We start from the raw sequence: 23,766 nt of genomic DNA on the forward strand, positions 1-23,766 counted from the left end.
GTGATTCGAAAGTATAATATCTATGATATCGAATTGCTTGCTGAAGTAGTGAAGTTAGACGGTACACGTCGAGTTTCGGCGATGATAGCTACAACACAAGCGGAAAGTATACGGCACCGTGCAACGTGTACGCAGGTAGTTTGCCAATACGTCGTCGTCGAACGGAAGCAACCAATGATATTCGAATTTAATGTTGTTCCACGTTTTCGAACAAGTATGAGTAATATTCGTTTTCGTTGCTTCGTCCTCGCCACTTTACGATTCATCGAAAAGTTTTCTTTCATTCAGGTTACACTACGCCGAGGAGTGGTTGAGCTTGTTGCTCGAAAGAATAAAGAAACGAATGAAAAGGAAAGGGTCGACGAATCGCTGCGCGTACGACGATCGGCGATATCCCAAAGAAAAAAAATACACACGGCAATGTTAGTACTAACAACTAATAAAGCGTCATAGCGTAATTAACCATCAAACTTCGTGATATTACTGTCACAGTGGAACGTGTTCCGAAATTCTGTGCCCTGTACAACGAACGAGAGGAACTGACTCGCGGTGATTGCATAATAAAATAGTGGCGTAATCATGACAAAATTAGTGAGGTAGACCACTTGCGGCTCGATCGCTACCTGCCAGTGAGGAGAATGCATGGCATTCGTGGGTGGTTACGAAAATATGTGTGTGTGTTTGTGTGTGTGTGTGTGTGTGTGTAAATACGTAGATGTGTATATGTATATATAAATATGTAGATGTGTATAAAATTAACAAAGACAACAGCTTGTGTGTATTAAACGGGAACAAAGAAAATCATAGAGAAGCAAAAAGTCTCGGGACGGTCGTCGGTTAAACGTAAATCAACAACTCGCGTTTTGTGCGTGTGAAAAACAGAAAACTCAAAGCGAACTACCATTCTGTTTCTTTTTTTTACTCTTTCTTCTGGATCCTTCTTTCTTTTTGTTTCGTTTCGATTCTCCTGAGGAAAGCTCGTAACAACGGAGAATGTTAGTGAAACTTCACGTACGTAATTCCACTTTGTGCACAAAAGTTAGCACAGTAAGCTTGATTGGCAGCCGTTTGCAACGAAATGAAGTTTGATTACACCACTGGCGCGAGAAAAAGAGGGGGGCAGGGGCGGAGAGAGGGGTTCGGTAGAAGGGCCAAGTGCGGGCTTGCATCTTTAGAGAAAATTGAAGGACGAGCACTGGCAAGCGAGCGTATGTCTTATTACAATGTGATGCTGTAACGTTATGTACAGAAATATTTCGTTGGCTGAAGCCCTACGTCGATGGATATGATTCTTTTTTTTTGTACTTGAAACACAAAAGTAAAGTCCTCGTCTTGGAATACTGTACACAAAAAAAATACATTTCACTAGGCGCGGTATACAAGATTTTTTCCTCAGATATTAATTGTTCTCGTGTATTTTTTCCTTTTATTTATTTACTTAATTTTAAAGCTGTAAAGTACGTGGACTGAAGAATTTTATCTTTATACGTATACGTTAAAAAACAGATATTTATAATTCGAATAAATTCGAGAATACAGTAAGTTACTTTTTTCTATCAGTTTATGATAATTGAGTTATCATTGAAAGACAGTGATTGCACTGTAGCTCGTCACGAATCATATCATTACGTATTTGTTTCGTGCACAGAATCAGTGACGATGTTCCTTAAATACAACGACTGTTTAAACGTTAAGAAGTATCCTTATTCGTCTACATATTAATTGAACACATATTGGCAACATTTTCACTAGCGCTTAGTCAAACCGACCTCGGAAAGCATTAGAATGATTCCTCCACGAATGAAAAACAAAAGAAAAAACAAAAATAAATAAATAAATAAATAAAACAAGGAACTGAAATGCCTCGAGTCACCGCTGTATTCAAGAAAAGGGAGCAGAGAGTGTTTGCTTCATCGAGATTCCGTTGTCGAAGAGCGACACATCCATAAAACACGTATTTAACCACGAGATACAAGTATAGAAGGAGACACGAAGAATAATAAGGTAGACTTCATTTTCGTTTTTCTCGTAGGTACTGAGAATACCAGAGAAATAATGGACGGACTGACAAAACAGAAGAAAATATGTATAAACGTCGCAAAAAATGTCGAGATGTATAATACTCGGAAAACAAAAAAATAAGGTTCGATGACACGTTCAAGTCTTCAAGATTATCACAGCCTCGTTTCGAAGGATGATTGCACGCTGGCTCTTAAAAAGGAAATGTGCAACACGAGTTACCGGGTGTCCCCTTCAGAAAGGAAACACGCTCTCTCGAATTTCTGTAGTGTTTGTACCGCCATCGAGAAATACTGTTTGACTAGAAACGGTTAACTGGCGGACCGCCATCTGACTACACCGTGTTCCTGCCTGTCTATCTTCCTCCGATCGGATCGAGGAACGTCCCGATCAGCGATCGACGCCCGCGACTTATCAAATGCGTGAACATTGGCTTTTCGGTAATGGACACCAGGGTCGTTGGATCCGAGCCGTGGTACCCGAGAAGCCCTTGGTATCTACCTACGAACGGTGGGCAACGCCGGCTAATAGGGTTTCGATGCATCCTTGGATCGTTTTAGCTGGACCTTCAGCCGTTTCATGCCAACCTGGAAACCGTTCATCGCCTGAATCGCTGTTTGCGCGCTCGTTGCGTTGTCGTACGACACAAAGCCTGAAAACAATTCGTGACAGCGATACCATTACATGCTTGATTTTCATTCTTTTAACCCCTTGTGCTATGATTTCTTTCAGAACTATGATTAATGTGCGTACTTTATCGTTAATAATTATTAGAAAAAGGAAAGAATTTGATCATTGAAGCTTTGAATTTCAAAACAACACAAGTCGGCCGATCAACAGTTTGAGAAAATCAATTTTTCTTTTTACCTTCGTTCACTTAGTACCTATTTTCTTGATTCTTGCTGCAAGCATTGGTTATACATACATCTTCATTGCGTGTTATTTTTAATTTTTAATATTATTCAATTTTTAATATTATTAAATAGGTCTGAGTAAGCTGAAAATGGTCATATTAATAACTCATATGGATTTAGAAATTGGACTTGTACTGTTTTGGAATTCACGACTTCAATTATTTTAAGTCAACGTCTACTCCAGAGCTGAATGATTGAGAATAGGGAAGTAATATTTAATATATATACGAAATAAGCAAACAACGTTTCGATTTGTCAAGTTTCGTTTATTATTTTCATCACGAGTTTGAAACGATATCATACGGCAAGAGGTTAAGGGAACTGATTATACGAAACGCGTTTCAAGAGGGTCTACTATATTATCTATTACCTATCGTTGACTGAAAAATAAATTGGCTTCACACTACTTACCGAAACATTTGCTGAGCTGCGTTTGCTTATCAATGAAGACCTTGGCAGAGATCACGTTGCCAAACGGCAGAAACGTAGTAACAAGGTCAGTGTCGCTGAACTGCTGCGGTAAATGGTATATGAAGAGGTTGCAGCCCTCGGGACCCTCGATCTGTTTGTCCGTGGTGACGAATTTCGCTTTCTGAGCCGCCGCCGCAGCTGCAGCTGCTGCTGCAGTGAACGCTGGGAACCCTGAAAAAATGGACACCTCACTTACAAGTTCATTAAACAGGTTTCTTGAAAAAAGCCGATCATTCAATTCTTCGCATCTCACTAGATTCGCATTTTCCAAAGTGTCTCAGCTCTTAATAACTTAGACTAAGATACTATAAAAGAATTGAATTTTTAACAGTATCAATAATTAATTCGCGACGAATGAATCCCAAGAAAACAGTAGAAAGGTTTCCACGAACCTTAAACAAATTTATAATCACCCAACAGATTTTAATTCCAATTAATTGGAATCAATTTTGAGACTGGTAGGTAACTACGTATCTTGTGAGTTAGGATTTTCGCAATGCGTGGATTGTTCAATAAACAAAAGCATAATCGGCGGTAACTTAAAAGTACATTCGTTTGAAATATGCATTCCATGCCATAGAACAGTTTGCATTATCAACGAAAGGGAACGTATAAGCTAATGACGCCTCGAACTCGTTAGAACACGCGTTCAAATCAAGATCCTAACAAATGAACCTTTTCAACCAGTACACGCCGATTTCGATGAAATTTATGCAAGGCATAGTTTTCAAGAAAATATTTGACACTTTCTTGTTCTTATCGGCCAACATCCGTTTTGAAGGTGTGAAAACACCCCTCAAAGATGAGGATTGAAAGTATATTCTTCACAATATTTGTGAAACTACGGTATATTTTCTTTCTACACCCCTAGTTTCAGAGACAACATGAAAAATACGCTTTCAACCTTGAACTTTGAGAGGAACATTGGGGGATTTCAAATATGTTTCACACGAGTTTCATCAAAATCGACGTGTACTGGTTGAAAAGGTTCCCTTGTAAACAAAGAACAAAGATCCTCTCTCATCGCATACACGTTTCCGCGTATCGAACAAAACACGTAAACTCATCGAAAATACTCGTTCGATCACGTGCAAACAACTATACGGAACATAATCGAATCTATGTATATGTATAAAAAGAATCATCCCGGCGTTATTGTACAGAACTGAATTCAGGCATTCCACTCTTGTTACTCACTATGCAATTCTTTCTTTTCCATGGTCACCGACGTCTTTCCAATGAGAGCTTTAAGGCGCACAGTTACTCGTTAGAACAACACATTCACGGACCAATGTCCATAGTAGAACAATAGATTTTTGCATTTTTTCATTGATCAAATCGACCGGTTGCGCGAACAAGCTTAGCCACACTTCTGGACGCTTACCTGCGTACTGCTGTAGGCTGGAGTAGGCGTTGCTCAACGAGTCTTGCAAACCGTTCAACGGTGTCCCCGTCAAAGAGTTCAGCGCTAGAGACGTCACAGGACTGAGGCTGCCACCGGTGGACCCTTCAAAATCGAAAAGAAACCGTCAGTGACGTTCATCCGTCGACCCACTATTTTTCTACAGCTTTATCCAAGACTAACAAGTTTAACTTCCGAGTATAATTCCCCAATTGGCATGCCTCATGCTACCACAAAGAACAAAAATAGAAAAAAATGTACTAAAGATAAACCTTCTCCTCCATCTACGGATACTTCGGCGTTTGTTAATTGTTCTTTCACTTGTTATTTCATGAATATAAATATATATATATGTATATAATATATACAGAAAGCATTTTGCGCAGGTATCGCGTGAACTATAAATACACTGGCGGCATGGTACAGATGCGAGACGGGTTCCGTTTCGGATCGACGTGTATCGTCGAAATAATTATTTCGGTTTTAGTCTTTGCAAGCACGTACGCACGCAACGCACACGCGCGCGCGCGCGCACGTAAGCACGGAGCTCACCGAAATGGACATTTCCAATTCCGATCGCGGAAGAAACGGTCTTTGCGGCGTTTCCGGTATGACGAAACGTCCGCGCGGAGGTATTCAAGCCTCATTAATACGCGGGCACCCGGGGTGAGCTCCGTTCTATCGATTAAACGGCCAACAGTAATTACAAATCAAATTAGTGATGAAACGTATGTACATAGATGTGTGAGCGCGCGTGCGGAGCGGGGACAATATAAGGACGATGGCAGAGTTACGATGAAGATATATGATAGATAGATAAATAGATAGATAGATAGATAGATAGATAGATAGATAGATAGATAGGTAGATAGATTTATATATATAGAGGAGAGAGATAGACAAGGAAGATAGAAGTACAGAGCGAAGAGAAAAGAAACGAACGAACTGAGCGACAGCTTTCAGTGGTTTCTTCTCACCTGTGTTTCCGGTTTTTCCAAGAAGGACAGCTACGCACGAAAAAAAATGTGCATATTAAAAAAAACGCTGACGTGCGACGAAACGAACAAAAGAAACAGTGCGCGCAGGTCTCGGAGAGCAGGGGTTCGTCGTCTTTGCGATAGCTTCCGGTCAAAGTATGGCGGACGATGATCGAGACGCAGGTGATCAATTTAATTGAAAACATTAATGGGCAAATTATACGCGTTTTTCATTGTACAGAGTTCATGAAGTTTCATGGATTTCATTTAACGGTGCATTGATCAGCCTCAATGGAATTGTAACGGTCGTTTTAATACCTCCGACCGAAGCGACCGTTTGTTGCCGGATGTTTGACGATATTAAAATTAATATGCGAAGTGAAACAGATGCTGCGAAGCAGAAAGACGTGATAAAATGTACGGCTTTATGTATAACTGAATTGCTGATCGGATAGTTGACAATGATGGATTTAATCCGCGTCGGTCAATGGTTTGTGACGTTTTTAATGCGTTCCCCGGTTTCCAGTGACTTTTGATGCACTCGAAGAGTACCGAGCATTTGAGAAACTGGATGCAATATGCCGGATAAAGGAAAATTTGTAATTGAAAATTCTGTGTAATAAACGAACTATCACTTTAAGAATAGACAAGGAAAGGAAATATTTTTAATAATTTCCTTTTTTGCTGTTGTAGGTACCTTTTAGAATTATTTTTAGTTCTCGGTAAACTGAAAAGTTATTTACCCCAAAAATGGTTTAAAGTATACATGTTTAAAATACACAGTATGAAATTGAAAACCCAAAATTTGATGTAAAAACACTGAAAACATACAAATTAGGTTTTAAATGAATGCGAAAACCATCAGACGTCGTGAAATCCAATTTAGTAGACATCTAAAAGTACAGATGGACCAGGTAACGCGTTAATGTGCACAATTTCTGATCGATGACGTATGAAATGGAAGTGATATTAAAGTAACGTAATCTTGAAGGGTGTAGAATGAGCAGTATTGATGGGTATGTAACGAGTACTGGAACACAGGACCGTGGATTCATGGACGCGTCCATTCCACGCGCGTTCCCGTCGTCTTTAAGCGAATATCGAGCAGCGAACGAGATTAGAATCCGTCTAAACGATCGAAATTAATTTAGTAACTGGTTAATACTATACCAGGCAATGCGACACGTACATAGCGACATACCTGCTGTCGAATTCGCCAGTCCGCTTAACGCTGAAACACAGAACACGTTCACGATATTAACAAGCGGAGTTAGTAACGTGTTTACATATTCAGCACGTAAACTTCGGTGAAATTTACTTAGCTGTTACTTGTTACGATATAAGGTATTCGTCGTGCAATGCGGGCAATTGCTAGAACAGAATTATTGCCTTGCCATTTGTCAGGCACGAAAGTCATCTCACGTAACAAAAAGACATATCGATGCAGAAGACAATATTTATTTGTTATATTTCGAAGGAAACTCGGATTAAAAATGTTTTCGACACGTTCGCTACCGTCATTTGTGTATGGCAATGTCCATAAGGACGATGTTTGATAAATCCAAAGTACCCTGTTTATGAAATATTTAACACTAGAACTACTGCATCCGTAAGAATGGAGGGTTACAATTTTCTTATTTCGCAATTATCGATATCTTAAAGGTGTCAACTATCTGAAACGATTTTCCAAATAGTTTCACTTGAATATTATAACGTATATACGAGGAAACCAGAAAAAATCTATTGTTACCATTTTTAGGAGGATTACATATTAATCGTATTAAACACTCGGTAGTTCTAGTGTTAAAGGATCTACGAAAGAAGGTACAGATATTCCAAGAGTAATCTCTGAAAGTTACGATTTTTAACAAACATCCATAATACATTAATTTATCTTTTCATTGCATAAAATATGAAATTACAATATAAAACGTCGCTAGCGAACGTGTCAACCGTGCTGCGTACCTTGGTTTATTTCTAACACCAATGTGTTTTCATAACCGTACTCTCATTTTTGTTCAATACTTCTAAATTTGAAACCGAGTATAATCAAACAATTGCTAGTGCATTTCTACTTATCACGATGATATTTGAAACATGTAAATAAGTTGAGGACCGGAGCAAGGTTAATGATATTAAGGAAGATCTTTCGCGAATGTTGAATTGAAAATCACCGAAAGTCTTATGGTTTGAACTGAACAGAATGATCCTTCTAATGCGACTAGAACAATGAGCGTTTCACGTTTCTCAGTACGATCCACAAACATATATATATATATACACACAATGCAGACAGTTTCTGAATGAAACTCCTCGGTTATTTGGTAATGACACGCGTTAACGTCGCGTTTTAATCACGTGGAAATTCTGTTACAATCAGCTACACAGTTCTTGCCGAGACGGGCCTGGTGTATGTACTAGCATGCTGTTATTCAAGATTTGTCACGTTTAAGCGAGACCTCTCCGAAAGCGCGCCGTTTTTCGGCAATTCTGTTTACACAGGCGGAGAGGTGGACAACAATGCACGATCGTTTCGTGTTACTGCCTTCTACAATTCCGGTGCCGTGCAAGTTTCGCTACTCACTGTTTGGCGATACTTGAAGGTTGCTATTCCCACCAGTCATCGCAGCCAGGGTGACGAGGTTCTGCATACTCATCGGCGAGACTCCGGCGTTCGCTGAAACGTTTTCGACGGGAATTCATGAGAAGATTAGACAATAACACGTCCAACGGGGAAGGAGATTGAAGGGGAGTTGATACGGCTCGAAACTTGAAACGATCTTGTAAAGAACCTTGACACCTTGACGGCCGCACTCTGCTTATTGCGACATTTATCACATGCCGTCTCTGCGTTCTCTGAACACTGTTGTAGATGGTATTTTATAGATATAAATGTAATTGTTTCTTGGAAAGTAATAGGATCGTCGTTGTTTTGACCGCAGAATGCTCTATTTCTTTGGTTTTGTTATTAGGAAACATTTTTAGGAAAATGTACAGTATTAGAAATGAGTATTTTAAAGTGTTTCTTTTGAGGACTTTAAGAGTTTCGAGATAGACTATTTCGAGAGTTCTGTTCGTCTGGTAAGTTTGGAAAGAATGAAATTATTAACTAGAGATGATTAAGTTGCGCGATCTAGCCATCAAAGTGTTAAATCTTAATTTGTAAGTTTGAAAGTTTGAAGTTTGAAATTTATAGTTAGAAAACTTGAAATCTGATAGCTTGAGATTCGAAAATTTGAATTTTGAGAACATGAAGTTTGAAAACTTGAAACTTGAAACTTGAAACTTGCAACTGGGAAATTTGAAATTTTATAGTCTGCAGACACTGTTGTCTACACAGATTTTTTACACCGAAGAAAGAAGTAACAGTTTCGCCGGCTAAAAACACCGTAACTCCATACCGGATCGAACAGTGTAAACAGATGCGACAGAGCGATAGCAGTAAAAATGTGATTTGTCAGGTGACTTGTCAAAGATGACAAACATTCTGCAAACAAGTGTATCGGTTCGCAAGTGACCTGGACGGACGGTTGCATAAGATCTGGTGCGTCATCGAGTAACCATACATTTCTCGGCAATCAGCAATAAACACACGTTTTAATATGAACGCTAATGGCGGGCATCTACATCGATTTCTCATAGCATTGGCGTGTTTCCCGTGCCCATTAAACGTAGAATTTTATTATCGCGTAGACAACTGGCGGAAAATATACGGGATGGTTAAACATGGCCGCGAATGAATGTTACGAAACGAAAGGCGACACGATCAACGCGCGACGATTTAGTACCCGCGGCAGGCGAAAGTATTAAGTGATAACGCGAAACTTTCAGCGGGACAATGGAGTTTAAATGTTCAGTGTTGTGTATCCGTTAGTAAGCATGAATCATGAATTCCATAAATTTCTTCGAAGACAATATATGTTCTAAAATTTATGGACGATAGTGTGTTTGGTAACTGTCGATCGCTTTAAGTCAACTTTGGATTCACAATTGCAAGAATTAAGTTATTTTGTCGCTCATGGTTTGTCATCGAATAACATTTATGTCTACTAAAATTAGATTAAAATTTTATTATTATGTGCTTGATTTACAATACTAAAAGACGCAACTTAATGATCAATGAGTCGACTCAAATAAATGAGTCATTCATTTGCCAAAGTGATTGAGTTGAGCAAAAGTTGAAGGAATCGATTAATTCATAGTTATAACTAGAATATAAATAGTCCTGGGATTCAGATATGAAATAATTAATATGTTGATCATGCAATCATCACTCGTCAAATTACTTATAAGATTACAACTTTTCTAACGTAACAAAAACTAAACATACAAGATTTCTCAAACGAATTGATTTCTTAACCATCTTGGGTCTCATTATTCAAGAAAATCTGATTTGTCTTCTATGTTATGTAGAAAATTAATTATCATATCTACATAAAAATTCAAGTGACACAGTTGAACAGTGACCAACACGTTGAAAAGAATACAGTTAACCCCTTGTCCTATGATTTCTTTCACAATAGAGCTAGGATAACGTTGTCACTAGTAATTGATCAAAAACGAACAAAAAATTCCCAATTCATTTATATCTTTCAATTCAAAACATGAAAATTAGTAATACAAAAATAGTATTACATTTAATATGAATTGTTTCAGGACTTCCTCAAGAGTCTAACTCGATATTGTATGGTAAGGGGGTTAATCACTTTGGTCTGTGAACAGTTCAAATAAAGAAGGAATAATGGAAGAATGAGTGAACGTAAAAGATAAAAAATAAAAGGACACTAACCATACTCACCGGCGGTGTTGCTCAGCGATGCCAGGGTGGCCAATCCTTGAAGGTTCGCAGGGTTGATTTCAGGTGGACTGGGTACCGCAGGTGCGGCAGCGTGCGCAGGGGTCGCTGCACCGAGGCCGAGGTGTTGTTGCAACAATAATTGATGTTGAACATTCGACAGAGCGCTCGCGCCAGCACCTGCTGCAACCGGAGTCGCCGCGCTGGTCGTCGCCTGAAGTTGTTGCAATAATTGCAACGAGGTGGGAGCCAGAGTAGGCGTATCATTCTGTAAATAAATATACCGGGCCTGCGTAAGTATACTACCCTGTTTTTCTTCATTTGCACGAAATTAACACATTGATTGCTACGAGAATTTCAAGCGTTTTTTATTACAGGGTAAGTCAGGGAGAGATGGCCCACTTTGGTAAAAAGAACTGTTACATCGTGAATATCATTAACCTGTTAACTGTGGAATTTAGTTTGAGAAATCTCTTGTTTTGCGCACAATAAAATAAAAAAATGAAGCGTGCATTCGTCAAACGCAGGACGAATATACCTAGGATATTTTAATGAAAAACCAAAGCAAAACAAGGAAGAATTACATGTGTATGTTTATCGACATTAATTTTTTTATTGTAATCGTTTTCAAGGAATTTGGAAGCTCCGTTTAGCGGTGATCGTCAAACATGATTCATAATTCACGAAAGCGAATTTCTAATTTACAGAATATTCATATAATCTAACTTTCGGCGATAGATTGACTCTGAAATTTTCATTCAGATTATAATATAATGTTTACCAACGTTACCCGATACGCGATACCGTGCCGGTCAATATCGCGTAATTCAAGACATTAATTATGTTCCTGATAGACAGTAAGCGCGAGCGAAATTATACAATTTAATTGCGGAATTAGAAGCGAGTTCTCGTGCGTATTTGAATCTGTCCACCGCAGACAATTTACCAAAGGATAGTAAGATTATACGTTTCCGTGATGCGCCGACGATCTAGCGTTTTAATTGCACGGGATTTCGCCGGAAATCCAGCGAGAAGATAAAAATTCCCGACGGAAGGAAGAAAATTTTTACACGAGATGGGAAGTGGGACCTCGGAAGACGCGTTTCGAACAGTGGATCTCGATCTTTCCTTTTTCCGTGCACGTGTGCAGTATATATACGTGAGCAATATTTAGAGCAGCAGGAAAATAAATTTATGAGAAAGTATTTCATTCGTGATGCAAATGGGCTCTTTGATATCGGGTAAAAAGGTCGGTTGTAAAATATTAAAGGTACAGACGGTCAGGTAATGCGGCGCCATGTTGACTCCAGCTATATTCCAAAGACTCGTCTGGAGTTGTTGCATCCTCTTCTGATCTTTTTCCTTCTGCGTGTCTGCAAATTTGACTACCAACGGCGACGAGCATCCCTGGAATAAGGAAATATTAAAGTGTACGATATTTATGTCTGTTTTAGAGCGGGTGTGCGATTCGCGGACGTTCTCGGAATAAGAATTCCTACGTAAATGCAAAGAGAATCGGCAGGCGTTGCGTTCGGAACGTTCGCTCCTCTTAAAAAATATTCGAGGACACTAATTATTTATTGGCTCTTATATCAGCAATGATTAAATTCTATAAATTCTTGAAAAATGGAGTACATTAAAACTGAACGCCGTTAAATTAGAAACAAAAAATACTATTTCGAGTGTTTTTGTATTTATATACTTTTGTATTTTTTAGTATACATTTACTCCTATTCCATTATATTTTTTAGTATATATTTACTCCCATTTCAAAGGAGTAGCATAGAATACACTGAAAAGTCCGAAAATCGTCGTGAAGTCCTCCAAATTGACTCGTTAACGTACAAAATAAATCAGTGTCTTCTATGTTCCAAACATCAAAGAGACGCTCCTTGAAGTTTGCCAGAATGTAGATTTCTTCAGTGACTTAAACTGTTTCGGTTTTCAGCAACTTACAACATCCAATGTTACTTTTCCGTCAAACGATACGAGACCGTCGGGGATTTTCGAGCGAACTCGTCGCAATAATTATGCAATCGGAAATTCGGAGTTTTCTACAATCTCGTAGCCATAAAGGAAGAGCATGGGACGCGAGGCTGTTTACGCGGGAGATCGGAAGCACGAAATCGTGCCAGTTAAGTGAACCATGACGAGCAAGTTCGAGGAACCTGCGACAGGAAATATTCATGATATCAAAATGGAATTGCCGTCGGTACCCGCATGCCTTGGCACGATTTGCTTTCACTGTTCGAAATAGTGCATCGCATAGGCGTACCGCGTTGGAACGGGGAGAAACAATTCCGCAGAGTGTGTGGAATTCAGCTCGGAAGCGTTCTCCCTCTCCTCTGTCTACCCTCCCACTCCATTATAGTTACATTAAATTACCCAGCACATCCGTTGAAACTTTTATCGGGATACTTCCAAAATCGAAATCGAAACAGCACCAGCCTTTTTGCGTCACGGATTACCAACTCGTGATTCACGATATCGCTGTTTGCTTAAGGAACAAGTTTAACCCTTTGCGGTTCGAAGTGTTCCACTGCTAAACTTGTATTGATGCTACTGAATTCTATTGTTGTTTAATGCTTTAGCAGTTTATTTAAGAACATTCGACGAGCACTAAGATTGGACCATATGTTTACGATATTGTAAGTGATTTTAATGAAAATTTTTATTTTATTATTATGGTATTGATATTACGAGCAATTATAAAGAAATTGTAATTATACGTAGGTTGCCGCAATAGGTTCGGGAATCCTCTGTCATTCGGTTGTCTGTTATTTCTGTAAAGCTGCAAATTTTCAAGTTTGGAAAATGCTGATACAATACAATGGAGAATGTATTAATATTGAAGGAGAATATTTTGAAAAACATTAGTCTAGGCTTTGTCACCTTTTTCATTCTTTACCGAAACTTTCACAGCAACACACGTATTACTTAATTAGAGTATGCAGTTATTGGAATGAAATTAAATCACCGCGAGATCACCTCACTGAATCGCGAAGAGTTAACAAATCCCTGTTTCCTTGAACAATTTTGGTCCCATCAAACATCTAGAATCGTAGGTTCCTTCTTTACCGGTTGGCAATTAAGCAGAAGCAATGGCGAAGAAGAGAAGGAGAAAACGAGGAAGAAAAGGAGGATCGTGTTAACGCGACGAGAAAAGAAGTGTTCGAAAAGTCGTGCGTCCCGAATTATCGAGGCGTCGGTCCGTTCGATAGCTTTTCTTTGCTCGGTTTCGGTTAGCCGAAGTTAAATTGGTATATCATCGAGCAGAGAGGCGAGTGTACAGCCAGGGTTGTGGATGCACGGACGTTTCCTCGAGTGATAGTGGCATCGAGCCAATGTCCGACGACCTCATTGAACCGCTATGAAAAGAAACGAGCCGCGCACTCTTAACGACTCACCTCTTTCTCTCGTCCTCTCCTACTCCTAGTAACGTGTTCGCGCGTTTCGATCTATCTTTCGCCGTCTAATTTTATTTTCGTTTCCCTGGGAATGCGGCGATAATTAATCATTTTTCATTATTCTCGATCATTGGTTCCTCTGTTTAACCTTTTTTCTGTTACGTTCGGATATATTCTAATCCGTATTTTTTAGTAAATTTAAATTTAAAGGTGAATCTGTTACTATACAACCAAGTTTACAAGAAAAATTACGTAATTTATATGACACAGTTATATGCATTAATATGAAAGACATAACATAGAAGAAATATCAATTTTTTATTTCCTTTTGAATTTATAACACGTTTTGAAAACAAAACTTGTAATCTATTAGCGCAGTGAAAGGATTAAATCAATAGCGTTATGGTTATTATTAACATTAGGTTTACGAAACATGTGAGTTTGATGCATGTTAAATTTTATAAACATTTAGTAAACGTTTACATTGATTTTAATTGATGCACTTACAATATTTAAACGAACCAACATCTATTTTCATATAAACAATAGAATAAACGGTGCAATAAACGTCCATAAACCTAGTGTAATATAAAGAATCCATTCGACGCTTGAATATATTCTTAATTATTAATTCGTTCATTTAAATCAATAACGCTGCAATGACCATTGGATCGACGATTTGTGTAATGGCTAACTATACTATATTCTTAAGAAATTCGTAACTTTACAAGTGCAACGCTACTAACCTCCATCGTTTGCGAATGGTGAAGAGCCTTAATGGCATTGATGGCGTACTGTTTACTAGCGAAAGTAACGAAGGCACAGGCTTTACTTTTTCCGGTGCTATCCCTGAGTACCGAGCACTCTTCGATAGTCCCGTAGACACTAAACATGTTCCTAACGTCGTTTTCGGTGAACTTCTTCGACAGCATGCCGACGAACAGCTTGCGTTCTGAAACAAAAATGAAATTGCAACAACGTTAGCGCCTTTACTCTTGCACAGACATTCAAAGTAGAACATCAAAGTCATTAGTAATATTTAAAGTATCTTTTTTCCTATTCCTCTTATCCCCTTTTATCACGTAACTCCTGAATCATGAAAATCTTCGAAAATGTTTAAAAAAGATTTGAAATATTGTAATATAAGACATAATAAATATGTATTTTTCTTTTTTTTTAAATTCAATTCAAAAACAGAAAAATTAGACGTTCGCAAGTGGCAAACGCTTCGTCGCAAAGTTACACTAACACATAATTCGTTGACAAAACCATTCGACAAACGATCGAAACAGTTCGAAACAATGAACTTCCAAGTACGTTCCCAGCTGTTCACGACATAGGACCAGTTAATATTTAAAGTGAACCGCAGCGTTTAGTTAAACGCTACGGCGTTCGACTTCGCCGCTACATGTTGAAATTTCCTAATTAATTCGGTCCTTCATAAAGGTCTCGGGGTCCCGAGGAATACCGTAACGTTTAATAAGCGTTCGTGTATAATGCGCCTGGTCAGCTATGGACCATTTGAAGATGACGGCCGAGCGAGAAGAGGCGAAGGTGGCCCGGTCAATATTTGTTTAGGACCAAGAGAAAAGCTTCGCCTGGAGAAAAGCCGCTTATGTAAATTCAGCTTCGCATAGGATCTCCTATAGTGACGCAAAGTAGCCGGAGCTGCATCTCTGAATATCTCTATCCGCGTGGTGCTCTCGGTCTTCCGGTCGCGCGCTGCGTTGTCGTCCCTTCGCCATCTCCGGAACCGGAATCACCCTTCGATCTACTCTCGCGAGCGCCTTTTTCTATCGGCCAATCGATGCACCTTTCGAACACGATCCCGCATTAATACATTCAGCTCCTTTTTACTGGAAAAACACCCTCGCGGATGAAGTCACCGGAGGATAGAAGAGACGAGGCTGCGTTGCGGTTAAATCGGTCAACGACCTTCCGCGGACCACGCGCCATCCGACCGCGTTTAATTGATACGATGCGAACGGATACGAAGTGCGGGCTCTTTGCATAGTTCTTCATTATTCATGTGTCGGTCCGTGGGTAGGGAGGGATTCAGGGCCGCTAATGCGCGGCGGAGTTGGGTAAAATGCAGTCTGAGCATGTACGGGTCAAGACGAATGATTAACTCTTAAAAGGAAGGCACGTTGGACTCGTTCCGACATTTACAACCTTTCGACTGTTTTTTAGTGGTTACTAACATCCTCGTTTACTGATATGCGCAGAACGTACAAAATTCTGTATATTATGTGTGTAGAAACATGATTGAACAAAAAGGTAGTAGCGGAAGAATATGTAAATACATTCTTTCCTAATCATTTTTCGTATTTTTCGACAATTTAAAACTTAATCTAAGTTTTCGTATTTGTACAGGTACAAGACTAGGAAACCCTTCGAATCTCAAGAAACGTATTGTTTGAATTTTGATAAACAATTGGAAATAAGTCGTTCTAATTGCTCGGTAGTTTTAGTGTTAAAGAATGTTGTCTACATATCTTTGAAAAATGTTAAACATTTCTAGTGAGAAACTATCGACTGCAAAGTGTTAATAAACATTTATAATATTTCTACTTTATTTTTAGCACAGAAAATCTTCTAATCAGCAAAATAAATTATTTCACCATTCCAGTGTTCATAAAACAATCCACGAAAACCAGAATCTCCATAAAGATTCGCATTCTAACGATTACTAATCTCCATATTCGAATCTCCAAACTTCAATCGCACCGAAAACATTTCTCCGTCGGCAACGTCATTTCCTAACTATCCCGATCGACTGTTAACCCTAGAACTATCGTGAAAGTTAAAATGACCGGTTTTCTTGTTCCGCAATTATATCTTCGAAACATTGAATATTCGAAAATAAAAAGCTTCGAAAAGATTAGATATCAATCGTGTTAAGTACTCGGTACTTTTGGAGTTAACCAGATTTTCCATCTCGATAAACTCTGAAAGAAATCAGATACAATGCGCGATCGCATAGTTTGTAGTCGCCAACGCTCGCTCAAAGAACGCGACAATTAACTACTTTCCAAAATTGTCGATCATACTGTCGTCCCCGCGAGCACGGTCAAAGGGTCCACGGGACGTGCAGCGCGGCGTCGCGTCTTTCTTGCAAGAACAATTGGTAATCGCATGTGGCGAATTAATCAGCGGCAAATTGAACGAGCAATGATTGGCCACGAACGATCGTAGTCAAAGGATCCTCGAAAAAAGGGAGACCTGGAATAAAATTGAAAATCAGCCGGGAGGAGGTGGGGAGGAAATGGAGGGAAACCGAGAGACGGGAAGAGAAAAAGAGAGGGCGGAGGCGAAGCAGAGAAGAGGATGTGGGGTGGAGAGACCGTGGAAACCCCGCACGTATTCGTCGATTGCGCCGCAAACTCGTCCCCTGTTAACGATTTAATTACTTTCGTAACCTAACCGGATACTCGGTTTCTCCGGCCGAATCAGATTTTCCACGAAGCACCATGGAGATTGAATGAAAGCCCCGACCGACGACCCACTCCAACCTCGTACAATTATTTTCGATGGAAAAATTTCAAGCCCTCCGGCCATCGCCTGTGATACTTCCTCCTGCTCCTCTTCTGCCGCCCACGGGTCGCCTCTCCTTTCGGGATACAGCTATCCCTTTGTCCACCGCGGTATCGGACCGCAGCAAAACTGCGGGCTTCGTGGAATGTTTATTAAATACCGAAGACGCTGGACTGGGATCTTCCTTTCGGCGCGGACCGAAATTGTCCGACCATGGACCCGACGTCTGGCTTCATCTGTGCTTAAAGGCGAGGGGAAAGAATGCGCCGGGCATCTAGGTACGAATCGATCAGACATCGCCGCGGAGACGGAACGGGCCTCGGAGGTATATTGTGTACCTGATGCAATTTTATTATCAGATGAAGTATCAATGTAGGATTAAAAGAGTGGAGGTACTGTATATTATGAAGATATTTGGGAATTTTGTTCGTGTCGAGGAACAAGTTAAGGGGTTGGAAAGGGTTGGTCATGATTGGAAGGACGATGAATGTAATAGTGTTTGATGGAGGTAATAAAAGCAATCCTTTGTCTTGTGAGTCTTATTTCCGATTGGTTCGATGAGAGCTGTGTTTAACAGTTTTGTAATAGAAAAGGATATTTTTAAAAGGATATTTCTTGTAGGAAAGAGATGTGAAGTTGAAATTTGGATAATACGACGTGAATGACATTGGTAGTAATTCAATTCAATGTAAAGTTTGAAACTGGTCGAGTGGCTGTAAAAAGATCAGTGATCTCCAACCGAATCAAATTAGTATAGTTCACTCAATTGAACGGTGATTATTTGAAAACATTTCTATATTATAAATAATGCTACCTAATATGAATTTACTTTCAACTTGAAATTTCCGAATGCCAATAGGCAAATGAATTTTCTCCCGGTTTCGTTTTAATCCGTCACATACGTTGTGATTAATTTGAAGCCGCCTTCAAATGATTCCGCCATTAAACAAAATAGCTCGTCGCAAAAACTACAGTAGAAATTCCAATTTAACGTACACGCGTCTGTTAGCAATCTGCATTCATGAAATTGTAATCAAGCGCGCCAATCGATGAAACCGTCATTTTATACGCGGTAGCCAAATATTACAAAACAATGCGACAGAAAGGTATTAAAAGATTTCGATGGAATCTAAAAGAACGGCGGGTACTAAGGGATTAAAGCTCCCGAAATGAATTGAAAATTCGCAACATTGTAATTAGCGTGGCCAGCTGCTGCATCGTTACCAGACCAATTATTTCTTTCCGCGCATTTGCTCCGTCGGACGCGAACGAAGGAAAGAATCCGGACGATACACATAAGTACACACTCGGCAACGAAAGTATTTACACAACATGATAGAAAACAAATTATCATTAACACTGGAACTACCGAATATTTACCATTGGGTTTACAGAGTATGTTAATTGACGCCTATGTTTCTGGGAATAATGGAATAAACTGTATAATAAATAATAAATATTGTATGTATAATAAATGTCCTAGTGTTAATACGATTGGTATGTAATTCTTATAACAATTAGAACAATAGACTTTTTTAAGTTTTTAGAAACATTCGTTGTAGTATGCAGGTGCAGCTATTGATTTGTAAAATAATTTTAGATATTCAACAATTTTATGATATAAAAAATTGTAAAGTAAGGAAACAAAAATCTGTGAGTTTTAGTGGTTTGGTAGTTATAGGGTTAAACAATATTTAGCGATGAGCAGACAAATTATGGAACATTTTTGTATCTAAACATGCATAATGTTCGAATACTTTTGTTATTGACTATATATATATAAATATATATATACATACATACATCCCATACATACATACATACATACATACATACATACATACATACATACATACATACATACATACATACATACATACATACATACATATGTACATACATATATACATACACGGGCATACATAATCGCTCAGCTGGCGCAAACCGAGTGTACAGATATATTACACATAAGCCGAGAGGCACTCTACTTAGCAACGCGGTAGTTTAGACGGGCACGGGGCTGAAATTCAGTTAGTTTGAACGTGGCCGGGCCGGGAATTGAATTAACAAAGTTAATTCTCATTCTGGCAAAGGACCGCGACGTCCAGGAAGCGAGACGGTAAGAGACCAAGAATATTCCCGCCAGACCGCCTCCTGGCTTAGCGAATACGAAACAAGGAGTAACGTAAATCTAATCTTTCGTAACGTTCGCTGGAAAGCCACAGTTCAGCCCCGGGTACGCTTTAATCGTCCCCTTGATCGTTGCTAATCCATTGCGTCTCAAGACTAACCGCACTGTTTATCACATTTTATATCGGTTCTTCGTTGCTTGCTATCGAGAAGTCAAGAAGTTTTCAATTCCGTTCGAACGATTATTTTTTTCTTTGCATTTTATTCGAGAAGAATACCTCTTTGAGGCTGTTTTGAAAGAAACATATAGGTGGGTACAGAGTACGGATATATAAAGGAGAAACGTAAGTATTGGGTTGAACAAAATTGGAAGAACATGTTGGCAAAACACATGTTTCGTCGACAAAATTCTTATGGATTTGCGAAGTTTTATCAAGGACTTCAGCCTTTTTCAGGTAGAAATGGAAAACAGTTATATCTAACCGTAGAACATGTATTTTAGATTGCGAAATCAATTTTTTTTTAAATAATAGTATCGAATACAATACTGAATATATCTATTACGTGATATACATTAGAACACTTTCAAAATTAATCCTTTGCAATCGAAAGGCGATTTTCAATCATTATTCAATTCAATGTAGCAAAATTGTAAAATTAGATATTCAATATAAAAAGATTTGTGTTACGAGTTAACACATAAAACGTTGAAATAGAATAATTCTATTGCTTGATTTCTGTATAATTTTTCTTTTTGTTAGCTTTGGAAAACATCATTCATATTTCCTTAGAAAGTGATGTGTACTTATAGAGAGAAAATGTGTAACACATATTTTCATCTTCCATATTTGAGTAACGAAATTGAGCTTACAAGAATTGGAAACTTGAGTAATTTTTATACCTACTACCTATTTTCATACAATAACTAAATTTACAACGTACCTTTTAAAAAATTTTATTGTACTGGAACAGATCGAAAGAATAATCGGCTAGATACTTCTCTAAATAATTTTGATACAAATTATTGCACTAATTTAATTAAGACAACAAGCATAATCGACACGTAGAACGCGACAATAATTTACAGACGTTGATTTGGTGTTTTACGCTTACAGAGCGCGCGCCGCGAGATCTAGCATGATTGTAACACAAGAAAATATCCAGACGTGTCGAAGTATTTCGTTTACAAACAGGCCGCGCCACTGGATTGCGAATTAATTGGAAAATGAACGGAACGTGAGGGCGAGCACTGAAGCATTAGTAAACAATGGTGGGAAAATTGAATCGATAGTTGATGCGATACGCGCGTGTGTTTGGTCTGCGTGCCCTTGAAAAAATCAACTTACATACAGAATTTCTTTTCCATTTGATTTTCCTAATAATTTACTAATTTAATTTAATTAACGCATCCTAAATTCACTTGTATGTATATCTAAATGGAACACGAAAGTATTAAATGTTTGACTAACAACAGATTGTATATTATATAAATGCTTGGAATTAATATGAAAGTTACATTTAACGTAAAGTTACGTAATATGATAATTACCATAGATTTAATATAATCATTTTTTAAAACAATATTTAAAATTATTTAAATAAACTAGAAAATAAATCGAATTGGAAATTATCCGCGTTTGAAAAATTACATGTTCCAGTTATAAGATCATAGTCAAAAATGTTCTTGATCGAAATTAAACTGACGATGGATCGCTCAATAGTTTACTAAAAAGAAACATTTTGCGCCAAGTTTCAACCCTCTAACTTGATAGAAAAGGTAATCATAGGAAAAAAATCAGATTATAAGATTTCGTCTTATTTTACCTATTTCGTCTCATATAAAAATTCTGACGCATTTATAATTAATGAGATAGAAATTAGGGATTTTTTCTCGATTTTACATTGAACAATTTAGTTATGAAAAATTAATTAGGGAAAACACAACGAGGCCGGATAATCCGAGTTTTCCATATATGTACCTGTCTTTTCGGTTAAAAAGCGAAGGGTTGAAACTTTCGTACGGATAAAATATTTTTCTTGGTAAGCCAACGTACGCTCCATCGTTGGTTTAATTTGGTTTACGAACACTTTTGATCGCCTTATGCGACTATGCCTTTAATATCGTGTAACAAGAATGACTTATTGCTGTAATTATCAATCAGTTTAAGGAGCATTATTCTAACTATGCCGTGACATAAGCTTCAGTACAAGCTGCGAGATTAGATTATAATTGAGCCTTTATCCGTGCATCGGACTTTAATAGATGCAAAAAACGAAACATTGTGTTTTGTTCTTTTCAAGATTTTTCTAAAAAAAAAAAGACTAACCACTTACGATGTTCAAGATAAAAGTAGAATAAAGCTATAATTACATATACTAACAAAAATTTCTAGAAGCTATACTTTTTACTCTAAAACAGTTGTAACTTCTAATAAATAAATACTGATAATAAACAAATTTCTGGTATTTTTACGTTTAATACATTAGAAATGTTCAACTATTTTATTTGTTACATGTAACCATATAATTTATGTACAATAATTATATGTAACAATCCAATAATTCATATGTAATCTATAAATATAGTTTTTATTATGTAAATATAAAAAACAATACTATCACGGTACTACCATTTGTGGAAATGCTTCCATTTAAATGAAATTAATAGAGAGTTTACAACACTAAAATTTTCGGTAAAGACCATCCCCCATTTATCATGTATAAGAAGAGACCGGACCTTTACCTCAGGATACCAGAGGATCTCGTTTTCATGAGGCGGTAAATCGTTGAATATCTGTTACACGAGCTTAAACGAGCTTACGCGTTTCCGTACAAGCGCACGGGTCGAGGGAAGTTATGCTCGTAAACTCTCGCCTCTCTCATAATTTATTCTTTCGCGGCACGAGAGAACACGGGTCAGCGGCGAAAGAAGTCCACGTCGAAAGGAACACCTGCCAAGCGCGAAGGTGAAACCAGCCATTAACGCGACGATTGTGTAATAATCTCGCTCCACTATTTTTAGTACCGCTACGATTTACGACCGCCAATCTTTCCTTCGTTTACCTGTCAGTCAATCTGGTTCCTGTCCCTTCCTTTCTCTATATACTGCATTTCCCCTTTCTGCCTCGTGTGTCGTCTCTTTAAATGATTTCTTACGACGTTTTAACGCACCGACTGTTATCACTAGGCGGCAGATCTTTGTGCGAATTCCAATTTTTGGGAATGCAAGGCATTGTACGGATATTTTATGCATTTTTTTCGTATATTTATTTTGCGTATTTTATACTTTCAGGTTTTCTGTAAATGTATAAAGATTCGTACTCTGATTATCACAATGATACTAATTCCGAGTTTGAGAACAATATGGTGCTTTTAGTTTGTAAAACGTACGAAATATGAAAGAATTGTAAATTTTAATGAACCTTGCATTATCTTTAGTTTTAAAATATCATTTATTTTTGGATGAAAAAATTATTCGATAGTTAAAAAGTTTGAAAATGACAGAGTCTGTATTTCATCGTTTTTAACTATTTTAAATATTTAGTATTAATACTGAGATGTTCATATTACAATACAATGTATTCGCAAATTTTAACTACTAACCCCAGAAACTTTAATTTTCATTTAAAACTCAAAGAATCACAATATTGCAGCAATACGAATGAGTAAAATTGTTAGGAGATGTAAAACGGTCAAATTATGGAATTTAAATATTATTCTCGAACGAAATGAATGTTGATTACTTTTTTTCGAGGAGCATGAGACGAATTTGTTGAATTATGCTATATACAAATTACGTAGAAAATTATGATATATTATGTAAAATGGTGTGTCTCGAAATAGCAGAGTAATTTTTCTTCAGTGGAGTTTCATTTTTAAGGAAAACTACGCGGAGTATTTATTATACACATATATCGCCCGCCAAACGAACCTGAATTAATGACTGGTGCCGGTACGAAAAACGCAAAAACTTTTTTACTATAATAAAATTAATTATATAATATATGTATATATATAATTAATCGTTTCGTACTTCCTCAAACGATATTAATGCAGAACGCGTCGCATAATGACTTGTGAAACTTCACGACATTCATTAAATCTATGTTGTACGGTA

General features: G+C 38.0%; 1 protein-coding gene and 1 long non-coding RNA gene across 13 annotated transcripts in view; one reads left to right on the forward strand and one right to left on the reverse strand.

The window, feature by feature from the left end:
* LOC116425485 (CUGBP Elav-like family member 1-A) overlaps nt 1–23,766 on the reverse strand; it is a 495,366-nt gene that overhangs the window by 6,133 nt on the left and 465,467 nt on the right. For 7 of the 12 annotated variants that reach the window (XM_076367228.1, XM_031973272.2, XM_031973270.2 and 4 more), the window contains 9 exons: nt 14,732–14,937; nt 11,857–11,985; nt 10,573–10,846; nt 8,368–8,460; nt 6,973–7,014; nt 5,784–5,813; nt 4,789–4,911; nt 3,345–3,575; nt 2,521–2,671 (listed from right to left, as the gene is read on the reverse strand). In XM_076367228.1, coding sequence (XP_076223343.1) covers nt 2,544–2,671; nt 3,345–3,575; nt 4,789–4,911; nt 5,784–5,813; nt 6,973–7,014; nt 8,368–8,460; nt 10,573–10,846; nt 11,857–11,985; nt 14,732–14,937 — 1,256 coding nt within the window. In that variant the 3' untranslated portion in view covers nt 2,521–2,543. The remainder of the gene's footprint in view (nt 1–2,520; nt 2,672–3,344; nt 3,576–4,788; nt 4,912–5,783; nt 5,814–6,972; nt 7,015–8,367; nt 8,461–10,572; nt 10,847–11,856; nt 11,986–14,731; nt 14,938–23,766) is intronic. The other 5 variants (XM_076367229.1, XM_076367231.1, XM_076367230.1 and 2 more) reach the window with 5 other exon arrangements.
* On the forward strand, nt 9,293–12,255 carry LOC143174481 (uncharacterized). Its single transcript, XR_012998475.1, has 4 exons — nt 9,293–9,656; nt 10,440–10,871; nt 10,956–11,166; nt 12,033–12,255. It is a non-coding gene; the product is annotated as an uncharacterized LOC143174481 (long non-coding RNA).

The sequence above is a fragment of the Nomia melanderi genome, chromosome 4 (genome assembly GCF_051020985.1).
Source record: "Nomia melanderi isolate GNS246 chromosome 4, iyNomMela1, whole genome shotgun sequence".
NCBI lineage: Eukaryota > Metazoa > Arthropoda > Insecta > Hymenoptera > Halictidae > Nomia > Nomia melanderi.